The 15,262-nt window shown below is 47.8% G+C and overlaps 1 protein-coding gene across 1 annotated transcript in view; it reads left to right on the plus strand.

Annotated features, from left to right (window-relative positions):
- Positions 1-15,262, plus strand: part of LOC122554658 (dysferlin-like) — a 283,205-nt gene that overhangs the window by 124,115 nt on the left and 143,828 nt on the right. Inside the window, exons 11-12 of the mRNA XM_043700348.1 lie at positions 1,966-2,071; positions 7,394-7,536. Of these exons, the coding sequence (XP_043556283.1) occupies positions 1,966-2,071; positions 7,394-7,536 (249 nt within the window). The remainder of the gene's footprint in view (positions 1-1,965; positions 2,072-7,393; positions 7,537-15,262) is intronic.

The following is a 15,262-nucleotide window of genomic DNA, read 5'->3' on the forward strand; positions in this document are numbered from 1 at the left end:
TCCACTACACCTCCAATTTTGGTGTCATCTGCAAACTTAGTAACTGTACCTCTTATGCTCGCATCCAAATTATGTATGTAAATGACAAAAAGTAGTGGACCCAGCATCGATCCTTGTGGCACCTCACTGGTCACAGGCCTCCAGTCTGAAAAACAACCCTCCACCCTCTGTCTTCTACCTTTGAGCCAGTTCTGTATCCAAATGGTGAGTTCTCTCTGTATTCCGTGAGATCTAACCTTGCTATCCAGTCTCCCATGTGGAACTTTGTCGAACGCCTTACTGAAGTCCATATAGACCACATCTACCGCTCTGCCCTCATCAGTTTTCTTTGTTACTTCTTCAAAAAATTCGGTCAAGTTTGTGAGACATGATTTCCCATGCACAAAGCCATGTTGACTATCCTGAATCAGTCCTTACCTTTCCAAATACATGTACATCCTGTCCCTGAAGATTCCCTCCAACAACTTGCCCTCCAGCGAGGTCAGGCTCACCGGTCTATAGTTCCCTGGCTTGTCCTTACCACTTTTCTTAAACAGTGGCACCACGTTAGCCAATCTCCAGTCTTTCGGAACCTCACCTGTGACTATTAATGATACAAATATCTCAGCAAGAGGCCCAGCAATCACTTCTCTAGCTTCCCACAGAGTTCTAGGGTAACCTGATCAGGTCCTGGGGATTTATCCACCTTTACCCATTTCAAGACATCCAGCACTCCCTCCTCGGTACTATGGAGATTTTTCAAGATGTCACCATCTATTTCCCTACAGTCTATATCTTCCATATCCTTTTCCACAGTAAATACTGATGCAAAATACTAGTTTAGTATCTCCCCCATTTTCTGTAGCTCCACACAAATGCCGCCTTGCTGATCTTTGAGGGGCCCTATTCTCTCCCTAGTTACCCATTTGTCCTTAATGTATCTGTAAAAACCCTTTGGATTCTCCTTAATTCTATTTGTCAAAGCCATCTCACGTCCCTTTTTGCCCTCCTGATTTCCCTCTTAAGTATACTCCTACTGCCTTAATACTCTTCTAAGGATTCACACAATTATCCTGTGTATACCTTACATATGCTTCCTTCTTTTTCTGAACCAACCTAACCTAATTTAGCCCCATTTGCCAACACTTGGCCCATATACCTCTGAACCCTTCCTATTCATATATCCATCCAGATGCCTTTTAAATTTTGTAATTCTACCAGCCTCCACCACTTCCTCTGGGAGCTCATTCCATGCACGTGCTACCCTCTGTGTGAAAATGTTGCCCCTCAGGTCCCTTTTTAATCTTTCCCCTCTCACCTCTTACTTTATACCTATACCCTCTAGTTCTAAACTCCCCCATCCCAAGGAAAAGACCTTGTCTATTTACCCTATCCATGCTCCTCATGATTTGATAAACCTCTATAAGGTCATCCCTCAGACTCCGACGTTCCAGGGAATACAGCCCCAGCCTGTTCAGCGTCTCCCTCTAGCTTAAACCCTCCAACCCTGGCGACATCCTTGTAGTCATGATTCGGACAATCACCTGATGAAGGAGCGTTGCTCCGAAAGCTAGTGTGCTTCCAATTAAACCTGTTGGACTATAACCTGGTGTTGTGTGATTTTTAACTTTGAACACCCTTGTAAATCTTTTCTGAACCCTTTCAAGTTTTACAACCTCTTTCCGATAGGAAGGAGACCAGAATTGCACACAATATTCCAAATGTGGCCGAACCAACATCCTGTACAGCCGCAACATGATCTCCTAATTCCTGTATTCGATGTTCTGACCGATAAAGGAAAGCATACCAAACACCTTCTTCACTATCCTATCTACCTGTGACTCCACTTTAAAGGAGCTATGAACCTGCACTCCAAGGTCTCTTTGTTCAACAACAATCCCGAGGACCTTACCATTAAGTTTATAAGTCCAGCTCTGATTAGTCTTTCCAAAAGCACCGCTGTAATTAAACTCCTTTTTATCGCAGAATGGAGAGAAAATGTTACCAAAGGATGATATCGAGTGTCCCATTGGCTGGAAATGGGAAGATGTGGAATGGTCCACTGACCTTAACCGAGCTGTGGATGAACAAGGTAGGTGTCGATACTTGGACAAAGCAAATTCATCTGGAATGTCTCCACAGGAATCATCCACTTTCCTTCGTCCCTCAGTGGCAAAGTCTTGGACCTTCATGCTGTTGAAATTGAAGCTGAATAAGGTCTTCTTCAACTCCAAATCATTCCATTCCAGAACCTCAAAGTCCTATGATTCTGGAAGATGCCCTGTAGATATTCACCAAATCTCAACTTCCAACACACTCCACTTCCATCTCAAAGGACAAGGGCAGCAGATACACCACCAGATTTGGAAATATATTGCCATTCCCTCACTGCCAATCCTTTTCTCATACTTCCTAGCTCCATGACACGGATGGCAATAGTTCAAGAAGGCAGGTCACCACCACCTTCTCCCGAGTGATTGGAGATGGGCAAAATATACTTCCTTGGAAACTGATACTTATATCCTTGTTTATAAAGTCATAGAGTCATAGAGATGTACAGCACGGAAACAGACCCTTTGGTCCAACCCGTCCATGCAGACCAGATATCCCAACCCAATCTAGTCCCACCTGCCAGCACCCGGCCCATATCCCTCCAAACCCTTCCTATTCGTATACCCATCCAAATGCCTTTTAAATGTTGCAATTGAACCAGCCCCCAACACTTCCTCTGGCAGCTCATTCCATACACGTACCACTCTCTGCGTGAAAAAGTTGCCCCTTAGGTCCCTTTTGTATCTCTCCTCTCTCACCCTAAACCTATGCCCTCTAGTTCTGGACTCCCCGACCCCAGGGAAAAGACTTTGCCTATTTATCCTATCCATACCCCTCATGATTTTGTAAACCTCTATAAGGTCACCCCTCAGCCTCTGACGCTCCAGGGATATCAGCCCCAACCTGTTCAGCCTCTCCCTGTAGCTCAAACCCTCCAACCCTGACAACATCCTTGTAAATCTTTTCTGAACCCTTTCAAGTTTCACAACACCTTTCCGATAGGAAGGAGACCAGAATTGCACGCAAGCTTTCTGGACTAGGCCAGACCAGTCAAAACATTCTTGAGCAGACAACCCAGACCATAGCTTTGCAATTTGTTTTGGTAAGTGTACAGAGAAAATTATCCAGAGTAAGTTAGCTAGGTTGACTACTAGGTTTTAAAAAAGACAGAAATTTATTCACAAAATTACACAGTGAAACACAAAGAACAGAATAAAGAACCCCTACAGAACTCAGTCCATCCAAACTAGACTTCATTATACTTTTCCGAATCCACACAACAGTCCCTGCAAGCAACCCCCCTTAAAATACAGTTAAAAAATAGAACAGACGCTTATAGGTTGAAGTTAGAAGAGCAGAGGGAGGAGAGAGTCTCCACACAGCCCACTGTTGAATTCCCAACTAGTTCTGGATCGAACTGCTCAGCCAGAGGGCTGACCACTCCCCTTTCATTATACAGGTCCCTTCTAAAACATGACCACTTGGGCCTGAAATCTCACCTGTTTACATGTAAACAAAAAGGCCTCTCAATACCCTTTAATCTCAATACCGAACCAGTCTAATCGCCATCGGGAGTGGGGAGGTGGGGGAGTCTGACTGTAAGTGGCGGAAATGGCGGAGGATAATGGGCTGTATCCGGAGATTAGAACGTAGAACAGAGAAAAGTACTGCACAGAACAGGCCTTTTGGCCCACGATGTTGTGCTGAGGTTTAATCCTAATGTAAAATATAATAACTTAACCTACACTCCCCTCAACTCATGTGCATGTTCAGCAGTCGCTTAAATGTCCCCAATGACTTCGCTTCCACAACCACAGCTGGCAACACATTCCATGCATTCACAACTCTCTGCGTAAAGAACCTACCTCTGACATTTCCTTTATACCTTCCTCCTGGTATCTTAAAACTATGACTTCCCGTACCAGTCAATCCTGCCCTGGGGAAAAGTCTCAGGCTATTGACTCTATCTATTCCTCTCATTATTTTGTACACCTCAATCAGGTCTCCTCTCTTCCTCCTTCTCTCCAGAGAGAAAACTCCGGGCTTATTCAACCTCTCTTCATAAGGCAAGTCCTCCAAACCAGGCAGCATCCTGGTAAACCTTCTTTGCACTCTCTCCAAAGCCTCGGTATCTTTCCTATAGTAGGGTGACCAGAACTGGACACAATATTCCAAGTGTGGACTCACTAGGGACTTGTAGAGCTGGCAAAACCTCGTGGCTCTTAAACCCGATCACCCTATTAATGAAAGCCAAAACACCATATGCTTTCTTAACAACCCTATCCACTTGGGTAGCAACTTTGAGGGATCTATGTACTTGCACACCCAAATCCCTCTGTTCCTCCACACTGCCAAGAATCCTGTCTTTAATCCTATATTCAGTATTCGAGTTTGACCTTCCAAAATGCATCACTTCGCATTTATCCAAATTGAACTCCATTTGCCATTTCTCAGCCCAACTCTGCAACCTGTCTATGTCGCGCTGCAGCCTGCAGTCATTCTCAATACTATCGACGACACCTCCAACCTCTGTGTCAACTGCAAATTTACTAACCCACCCCGCAACCTCCTCATCCAAGTCACTTATAAAAACTACAAAGGGCAGAGGCCCAAGAACAGACCCCTCGGGACACCACTCACCACTGACCTCCAGGCATAATACTTTCCATCTACAACCACTCTCTGCCTTCTGTCAGCCAGCCAATTCTGAATCCAGATAGCCAAATCTCCCTGTATCCCATACTTCCTAGCTTTATGAATGAACCTACCATGGGGAACCTTGTCAAATGCCTTGCTGAGGTCTATATACACCACATCCACTGCTCAACCGTTGTTTACCTGTCTTGTCACCTCCTCAAAGAACTCAATAAGATGTTTGAGGCATGACCTGCCCCTCACAAAGCCATGCTGACTGCCTTTAATCACACTACGCTTTGCCAAATAGTCATAAATCGTATCCCTCAGAATTCTTTCCAAAACCTTGCTGACCATAGACATAAGACTGACTAGTCTGTAATTGCCAGGGATTTCTCTATTCCCCTTCTTGAAAAGAGGAACAACATTCACCTCCTTCCAAGCCTCCAGAGAGTGAGAAGGCAAAGATCCTCACCAGCAGCTTAGCAACCTCCTTTCTCGCTTCCCGGAGCAGCCTGGGATAAATCTGGTCTGGCCCTGGGGACTTATCAATCTTAATGTTTTCCAAAATTTCCAGCACATCAACTTCATCAATCTTCATCTGGTCAAGCCTGTATCCCAGCTCCTCTAAGTTCTCATTCACAACAAGGTCCCTTTCCTTAGTGATAACCAAAACAACAAACTCATTTAGGGCTTCCCCTATCCGCTCAGACTCCACGCACAAGTTCCCTCTGCTATCCCTGATCGGCCCTACCTTCTCCCTGATCATTCTCTTCTCCTTCACGTATGAGTAAAATGCCTTCTCCCTAATCCTTCTTGCCAAGCCTTCTCCGTGCCCCCTCCTGGCCCACCACAGTCCATTTCTGAGCTCCTTTCTAACAAGCCTGTAATCCTCTAACGCTGTGCTGGATCCTTGCTTCCTCCACCTTACATAAGCTGCCTTCTTCCTTTTGACGTGAAGCTCCTCTGTTCTCATCATCCAAGGTTCCTTAAACCTATCCCTTCTTACCTGTCTCAGAGGGACAAATTCGTGCATCACTCACAACAACTGCTCCTTAAACAGTCTCCACATGTCTGCTGTGCCCTTTCTGTGGAACAATTGCTCCCAGTCTGCATTTCCCAACTCCTGTCTGATAGCGCCATAGTTTCCTTTTCCCCAATTAAATATCTTCCCTCGGTAACTGCTCCTTTCCCTCTCCAAGGCTATGGTAAATGTGAGGCAGTTGTGATCACTGTCACCAAAGTGTTCTTCCACTGTGAGGTCTGACATCTGTCCTGGCTCATTGCCGAACACCAAATCCAAAATGGTCTCTCCCCTCGTTGGCCTGTCTACGTACTGAGAAAGGAAACCCTCCTGAACACACCTGACAAAAACGGCTCCATCCAAACCATCTGCACTAAGGAGGTTCCAGTCAATATTGGGAAAGTTGAAATCACCCATAACAACAACCCTGCTACATTTGCATTTTTCCAGAATCTGCCCACCCATGTGATCTTCAATCTCTCTACTGCTATTAGGGGGTGTGTAGAAAACCCCCAGTGCGGTGGCTGCTCCCTTGCTGTTCCTAACTCCCACCCATACTGACTCAGTAGACAAACTTTCCTCAACAACCTTCGTTTCTGTAGCTGTGATGCACTCTCTGATTAGCAATGTTACATCCCATCCTCTTTTTCCACCCTCCCTGTTCTTTTTAAACGTTCTAATCCCTGGAACATCCAGCAACCATTTCTGCCCCTGTGAAACCCAAGTGTCCGTTATGGCCACAACATCATAGCCCAAAGTACTGACCCATGCTCTAAGTTCGTCACTCTTATTTCTGACACTCCATGCGTTAGTGGGGTGGAATGTGAACAGCAGGGGGACTCTGTCCTTGTTGCAGTTGGAGGGGTGGGGTTCAAGGGTGGAGGTGCAGGAAGGGGCGGAGACATGTTGGGGGCTCCATTGATCATGTGGGAAGGAAAATTGCAGTCCTTGAAATAGGAGGCAATCTTGGATGTTCGGAAGTGGAATTGTGCCTCCTGGGAGGCGGAGGAATTGGGAATAAGGAATGACGTTTTTACAGGAGGCAGGGTGGGAGGAGGTTAGTCCAGGTAGCTGTGGGAGTCAGTGGGTTTGTAATAAATGTCCGTGTTGAGTCGGTCACCGTTGATGGAGATGGAGAGGTCCAGGAAGGGGAGGGAGGTGTCCGAGATGGTCCAGGTGAAGTTGAGGTCGGGGTGGAAGGGGTTTGTGAAGTTGATGAACTGTTCAACCTCCTCGTGGGAGCACGGGGTGGTGCCAATACAGTCATCAATGTAGCGGAGGAAGAGGTGGGGCATGGTGCCGGTGTATGGAATGTTCCACGTACCCAACAAAGAAACGGGCATCGCTGGGGCCCGTGCGGGCCTCTCTGCTCCCTTCCCCCTCCCCAGTCCTGAAGAAGGGTTATGCGCGAAACGTCGACTCTCCTGCTTCCCAGATGCTGCCTGACCTGCTGTGCTTTTCCAGCACCACTCTTTATCAACTCTGACTCTCCAGCATCTGCAGTCCGAACTTTCTCCTATCACCTACATCAGCTCCCCCCCCCCCCACACCCCCCCCTTCCCTGCACTTGGCCCATCGCCTTGAATGTTGTTATAAGGGGAATAGAGTGATTGGGGTGTAAGGGTGGCAGGGGTTGAGGGTGGAATTGTGGGTGGGGGATTGTTCCAGCTCCGATTTACCCCTGTCATCTTTCCCTCTCCACAGGCTGGGAGTATGGATTCACCATCCCACCCGATCGGAAACCCAAGTCCTGGGCCCCAGCGGAGAAGATGTACCACACAAACAGACGACGCCGTTGGGTCCGAATGCGCAGGAGGGACCTTCAACAGATGGACGCACTCCGCAAGGTGAGGCCGCTGGGGCTACACAGACTGGGGTGCGTTAACCGCAGGGAGTGGGGGCAGGGAGGTGCACAGTCCCCTTTATAGGAGTTCCTGGACCTCTCACGTTCCAAGGAGGCCAGTTTCCCAACCAGTATAGAAGTTGGGAAGTGATGTTGCAGTTGTGCAGGACGTTGGTGAGGCTGCACTTGGAGTATTGTGTTCAGTTTTGGTCACCTTGTTGTAGGAAGGGTGTTATTAAACTGGAAAGTGTGCAGAAGAAATTTACAAGGATGTCGCCAGGACTCAGCAGCCCGAGTTATAGGGAGAGGTTGGACAAGCTAGGACCTTTTTTTCTTCAGAGCGTAGGAGACTGAGGGGGGATCTTATAAAAGTGTAGAGGCCTGGATAGGGTGAATGCAATCAGTGTTTCCCAGGATTGGAGAATCGAGGACTAAAGGGGATCAGTTTAAGGTTAGAGGGGAAAGAATAAAAGGGAACCTAGGGGAAACCTTTTTTACACAGAGGGTGGTACACATATGGAATGAGCTGCCAGGGGAAGTGGTTGAGGTGAGTACATTAACAACATTTAAAAGACAAATACATGGATAAGAAAGGATTAGAAGGATATAGACCGAGTGCAGGGAAATGGGGTTAGCATGGGCGGACATTTTGATCGGCATGGACCACTTTAGGCCGAAGGGTGTAGAACTCTGTGCTGTCGGACTCTGAGTCTCTTAGAGCAGCAATGGCAGGGGTTCCTGGGGGTAATTCAGGAGAAACTCATCCCAAGGAAGAAGAAACACACTAAGGGGAGGATGAGGCAACCGTGGCTGACAAGGAAGGCAGAGATAGCATAAAAATAAAAGACAAAGCACACCGCATGGTGAAGGTTACTGGGTAGCCAGAGGATCGGGAAGATTTCAAAAACCAGATCATTAAAAAAGCAATACGTGTGAAGAAGATGAAATATGATATTAAGCTGGCTGGTATTGTATAAGAAGATTGCAAGAGTTTGTTTTGTGGAGATGTTGGTGGTGATCTTTCAGGAATCACTGGAGTTAGGGAGGTTCCCAGAGGATTAGAAATGTAACCCCCCGCCCCCTCCCCCATTTAAGAAGGGAGGGAGACAGAAGACAGGAAATTATAGGTCGGTTCGCCAGATATCGGTCATTGGAAATATTTTAGAGTCCATTTTTAAGGATGAGATTGCGGAGTATTTGGAAGCGCATGGTAAAATAGGGCTGAGTCAGCACGGCTTTGTCAATGGGAGGTCATGCCTGATAGATCTGTTAGAATTCTTTGAGAATGCAACAAGCAAATTAGACAAAGGAGAGCCAGTGGATGTGATCTATTTGGATTTTCAGGAGGCCTTTGAAACTTATAGAATACAGAGAAGCCTGGACAGAGTGGACATGGGGAAGATGTTTCCATCAGTAGGAAAGACTTGGACCCGAGGACACAGCCTCAGAGTGAGGGGATGAGCCTTAGAACTGAGATGAGGAGGGATGTCTTAAGCCAGAGGGTGGGGAATCTGTGGAACTCATTGGCACTGAGGGCTGGGGAGGGTAAGTCATTGAGTGTATTTAAGACCGAGAGGTAAGGGGATCAAGGGATACAGGGGAAAGGCAGAAGAATTGGGTTGAGAAACATTTGATGAAGGGCTTTTGTCCAAAACGCCAATTCCCCTGTTCCTCGGATGCTGCCTGACCTGCTGTTCTTTTCCAGCACCACACTCTCGACTCTGATCTCCAGCATCTGCAGTCCTCACTTTCGCCTTAAGAAACATATTAGCCACTATTGAATGGTGGAGAAGACTCGATGGGCTAAATGGCCTAATCCTGCTACTATCTCTTATGGCCTTAAGGTCAATGTCATTCCCGGACTGGGTATCATTCCTTTCAATCACAGAATCATTCAGCTCAAAATGCCCAGTACAGCCCTGAGGGAGAGCTGCAGTGTCAGAGGGAACTGTCGCTCATTAGACCATCTGTCCCATTGAGTGAATTAAAGCTGTAGGAGTCAAAGTAGGCCATTCAGCCCATTGAGGCCGAAGTGGGTACGGCAGATGCTGGAGATTAGAGTCAAGATTGGAGTGGTGCTGGAAAAGCACAGCAGGTCAGGCAGCATCCGAGGAGCAGGAAAATCGACGTTTCAGGAATCCTGATGAAGGGCCTTTGCCTGAAACGTCGATTTTCCTGCTCATTTAGCCCATGAAGTCTGCTGCACCATTCATGCCTGATCTGATAATCCACAACTTCCTTACCATAAGCACTTGATTGGCTTCCTGATTAAAAATCTGCCTATCCCAGCCTTGAATATTGAATGCTAAAGGACCCTGCCCCTCTGTGGTAAAGAATTCCACAGATTCACTCCCCTCTGAGAGAAGAAATTCCTCCTCCTCTCTGTCTTCAAAATGTAACCCCTTATTCTGAGATGATGCCCTCAGGTCCCAGACTCCCCCACAAGGGGAGACAACTTTTCCACATCTAACCTGTCAAGACCCCAAGCAATCTTGCACGTTTCAATAAGGTTGCCTGTCATTCGTCTGAACTTGACTGAGTACAGACCCAACCCTCTCTTCATAAGACAGACCCTCCATACCTGGGATCAGCTGCGTGAACTCTCTCTGGACTGACTCCAAGCCAGTGCACCTTTCCCGAGATAAAGCACCCGAAACTGTTCAAAACCCCCTCCCCCCCCAGGACTACAGTTTTGAAGAAGATTTAAGGAGGCAGATTCCTTCCCAGAGTCCTGTACTGTAATTGTATCCCAAACAACAGCAGACGACATTCCTGTTGTTGGATCTTGCTGTGCATAAATTAGCTGCTGCATCTTTTGCAATGCAGTGGTGAATGTGCTTGAGAAAGTGTGAAGCAATTTCAGATATCCTGCCCAAACGATGCAAAATCTCCCTTATGGGGTAATCCCATTCAGGACTGCGATGAGGAAGAATTTCTTCCATCAGAGAGTTGTGAACCTGTGGAATTCTCTCCCACAGGAAGCTGTTGGGGCCAGTTCATTAGATATATTCAAGGGGGAGCTAGATATGGTATGGGGAGAGAGTGGGAGTGGGATACTGAGATTGCATGATCAGTCATGATCAATAGACACTAGACAATGGACAATAGGTGCAGGAGTAGGCCATTCGGCCCTTCGAGCCTGCACCACCATTCATTATGATCATGGCTGATCATCCACAATCAGTATCCTTTTCCTGCCTTATCCCCATAACCCTTGATTCCACTATCCTTAAGAGCTCTATCCATCTCTTTCTTGAAAGTATCCAGAGACTCGGCCGTGTAAGGTAATCCTGCCATTCCAGGAATTGACCTCGTGAACCTATGCTGCACTCCCTCAATAGCCAGAATGTCTTTCCTCAAATTTGGAGACCAGAACTGCACACAGTACTCCAGGTGCGGTCTCACCAGGGCCCTGTACAGCTGCAGAAGGACCTTTTTGCTTCTATACTCAATTCCTCTTGTTATGAAGGCCAGCATGCTATTAGCCTTCTTCACTACCTGCTGTACCTGCATGCTTGCCTTCATTGACTGATGTTCAAGAACACCCAGATCTCTCTGTACAGCCCCTTTACCTAACTTGACTCCATTTAGATAGTAATCTGCCTTCCTGTTCTTGCCACCAAAGTGGATAACCATACATTTATCCACATTAAACTGCATCTGCCATGCATCTGACCACTCACCTAACTTGTCCAGGTCACCCTGTAATCTCCTAACATCCTCATCACATTTCACCCTGCCACCCAGCTTTGTATCATCAGCAAATTTGCTAATATTACTTTTAATACCTTCATCTATATCATTAATGTACATTGTAAACAGCTGCAGTCCCAGCACCGTACCTTGTGGTACCCCACTGGTCACCGCCTGCCATCCGGAAACTTCCTGTCAGTCAGCCAATTTTCACATGGAATGGTGATGCAGACTCGAAGGGCCGTAATACCTTCATCTATATCATTAATGTACATTGTAAACAGCTGCAGTCCCAGCACCCGTACCTTGTGGTACCACACTGGTCACCGCCTGCCATCCGGAAACTTCCTGTCAGTCAGCCAATTTTCATATTGAATGGTGATGCAGACTCGAAGGGCCGAATGGCCCACTCCAGCACCTAATTTCTGCGTTTCTGTTCTGAATGGTTTCTTTTCACGTGGCCTGTCTGTAGTTAAATACGCCACAAGGGGTCACTGTTACCCTACGAATCCAAGCAGTGCTTTTGATGAAAGCCAACGTCAGAGTGGAACAGAATAGACTCCTCCGATTAAACAAAGCCAGGTTGTCTGTGCTGGTGTGTTACAGGAGGGGGTGGGGGTTAGGGTCCAGTTAACTGGGCAGTTGGTCTGCAGTGCAAAGGGATGCTAGCAATGTGGGTTCATCTCCCGCACTGCCTAAGATAACCTTGAAGGAGTTTCATTCTCAATCCCCTGCCTGAGTTGTGATGACCCTCAGGTTAAACCACCACCCGTCACCTCTCTCTGTCTCTCTCTCTCTCTCTCTCTCTCACTCACTCATGAGAAAGCAGCCCTATGCTGTGGTGACTTTCGCTTACTCCTACGAGAGAGCTTCTAAGAATAGAACTGCTAAAATAAAAGGCTATTAAGTTGTTGCCAGTAAATTTGATGAGGCAGAGTTTTGGAAGGATACAGTTGTATGTTCTTTTGGTTGAAGTCATTTGGAGCAAAGCTATGGCAATTATTTTTAGTCAAACTGCTCAGACATGTTACAATGCCCCTCTGAGGAAAGGTGGGGTTGTGAACCTATGCTTCCTCAGTTTGAGAGTCAGGGACATTACCACCGAACCACACAAATCTATGCTTTAGGTGTACTTCCTTAACCTTTTCAACTTCTATTTGAAGACTTTTGAGTCAGTTACAGAGTGTAAGTTTTCTCTCACTCTAATGTTCCAGTAAAGGTAAAATCACAGAATCCCTACAGTGTGGAAACAGGCCCTTCAGCCCAACAAGTGTGCACCATCTCTCCAAAGAAAAACCCACCATCATCCTACATTTACCCCGACTAATGTGCCAACCCACACATTCCTGAACACTGTGGGCAACTTAGCACGACCAATTCACTTAACCTGCTCATCTTTGGATTGTGGGAGGAAACCAGAGGAAGCCCACGTGCACACGGGGAGAATGTGCAAACTTCACACAGACAGTCACCCGAGACTGGGATCAAACCCGGGTCCCTGGTGCTGTGAGGCAGCAGTGCTAACCACTGGGCCACCGCACCACACAATTGCTGCCTCCCTGGTGAACATTAGGCCTGATCCGCCGTTAGAGAGAGGGGTGACCGGTGATGGTTAAGCCTGAGGGTCACCATGCCTCAGACGAGGGGAGAGGTTGAGAAGGAGAGGCCTTCATTGAGAGTAACTCCAGAATGGTGCTACCTCAGATTGCCCTTTCAGATGGACCCCAAATTAATGGCCAGAGGAGGAGTCAATTCAACTGGGTTTCAAAGGGACTCCAAAACCCTTTAGTTTGGAAGGACTCTAATGAGTTTATTGGGTTGTTAAAGCACGCTAACACATTCATCGGGGTTTATATAAGATTTCTTGGGCTGCACATCACAGGAACAGACCATTCAGCCCAAGCTGCCCATGCTGGGGCCAGTGCTCCATTTGAGTATCCTCCCATCTGGCCTTAGTGTAACCCTCTTACACCCTTCTCCCTCGATGTTTGTCCCACTTCTCCATGTCGATAACATTCCTGTCAGCTCTTTGGCAGGGAATTCCGAATTCTCACTGCTCTTTAGCTGAAGAGGTTTCTCCTGAGGTTCCCTTTGGATTTTCTTTGGCACTTTTCCCTGGATATTTTCTGGGATTGATGACCCAAGATGCAGGAGGAAACACTTTCTCCGTCTCCCCTCCATCAAAACCTTCCACAAGTTGGAAAGATTTATGAGAGCTGACCTCTCAGCCTCCTTTTCCCAAGGGTGAAGAGCCCAGCATGTCAGCCTACTGTATATAGACCCACACGTCTCTAGTACCACCTCTGTAACCTTTCTTGGCAATGTTTTTAACAGCACAGTAGCCAGTAGTGCTGTGGTATAGTGTAGTACTGTAGTGTCATGATTCAATACAGGTTTAGCATGACTTCAGTGTCGAGGAGTGTGGTGCTGGAAAAGCACAGCCAGCCAGGCAGCATCCGAGGAGCAGGAGAGTCGACATTTTGGTCATAAGCTCTTCATCAGGAATGAGGCTTGTGGGGCTGAGAGATAGATGGGACGGGGGATGGGCTGGGGGAAAGGTAGCTGGGAATGCGATAAGTGGGAGTGATGGTGGTAGGACAGTGGAGCGGATAGGTGGGAAGGAAAATGGGCAGGTAGGACAGTTTAAGAGGGCGGTGCTGAGGGTTGGATCTGGGATAAGGTGGGGGCGGAGGCGAAATGAGGAAACTGGTGAAGTCACCATTGATCCCGTGTGGTTGCAGGGTCCTGAGGTGGATGACGAGCTGTTCTTCCTCCAGGCGTCGGGTGGTTAGGGTTTGGCAGTGGAGGAGGCCCACCTCCTCAGCAGAGTGGGAGGGGGAGTTGAAGTGTTCAGCCACGGGGCTGTTTAGTGCGTGTGTCCCAGAGATGTTCTCTGAAATGATGCGCAAGTTGGTGTCTTGTCTCTCCAGTGTAGAGGAGACCACATCGAGAGCAACGGACACAGTAGATGACGTGTGGAGGTGCAGGAAATCTCTGCCAGATGTGGAAGGATCCTTTAGGGTCTTGGGTGGAGGTGAGGGGGGAGGTGCAGGTTTTGTATTTCTTGTGGTGGCAGGGGAAGGTGCCGAGAGGGGAGGGTGTGTTGGGGGTGATGTGACCTCACAAGGGAGTCGCGGAGGGAATGGTCTCTGCAGACCGCAGATAGAAGTGAGGAGGGAAATATATTCCTGGTTGTGGCGTCAATTTGTAGGTGTTGGAAATGGCGGAGGATAATGAGCTGTATCCAGAGGTTAGTGGGGTGGAAGGTGAGGCTAGGGGTGTTCTATCCTTGTTGTGATTGGAGGGGTGGGGTTCAAGGGCAGAGGTGTGGGAAGTGGAGGAGATGCGCTGGAGGGCATTGTTGACCACATGGGAGGGAAATTGCAGTCTTTGAAGAAGGAGGCCATCTGGGATGTCCTATGGTGGAATTGGTCCTCCTGGGAGCAGATGTGGCGGAGTCGAAGGCTTACTCCTAATTGCTCAGCCTCCGTCGTATCTGCTCCCAGGAGACAGGAAGCCAATTTGTCGGATGTTTCAGAGAACATCTCTGGGACACCCGCACCAATCAACCTCACTACCCTGTGGCTGAACACTTCAACTCCTCCTCCCACCTCCCCCAAGGACATGCAGGTCCTGGGCCTCCTCCACTGCCAAACCCTGACCACCTAACGCCTGGAGGAAGAATACCTCATCGTCCGCCTTGGACCCCCCAACCACACAGGATCAAAGTTAATTTCACCAGTTTCCTCATTTCCCATGCCCCCACTTTATCCCAGATCCAACCATCCACTACCTGTCCATCTTCATTCCTACCTATCGCTCCACCCTCCTCTCTGACCTATCACCATCACCCCCCAACCTTCACCTACCTATCGCCTTCCAGGCTACCTTCCCCCCAGGCTCATTCCTCTCCCATTTATCTTTTAACCCCCTTTGGCATGTGCACACACACAGACACACACATAGACACAGACACACACACACACAGACACACACACGCAAACACACAGGCACACACACAGAACACACAGACAGAC

The sequence above is a fragment of the Chiloscyllium plagiosum genome, chromosome 1, assembly GCF_004010195.1.
Source record: "Chiloscyllium plagiosum isolate BGI_BamShark_2017 chromosome 1, ASM401019v2, whole genome shotgun sequence".
NCBI lineage: Eukaryota > Metazoa > Chordata > Chondrichthyes > Orectolobiformes > Hemiscylliidae > Chiloscyllium > Chiloscyllium plagiosum.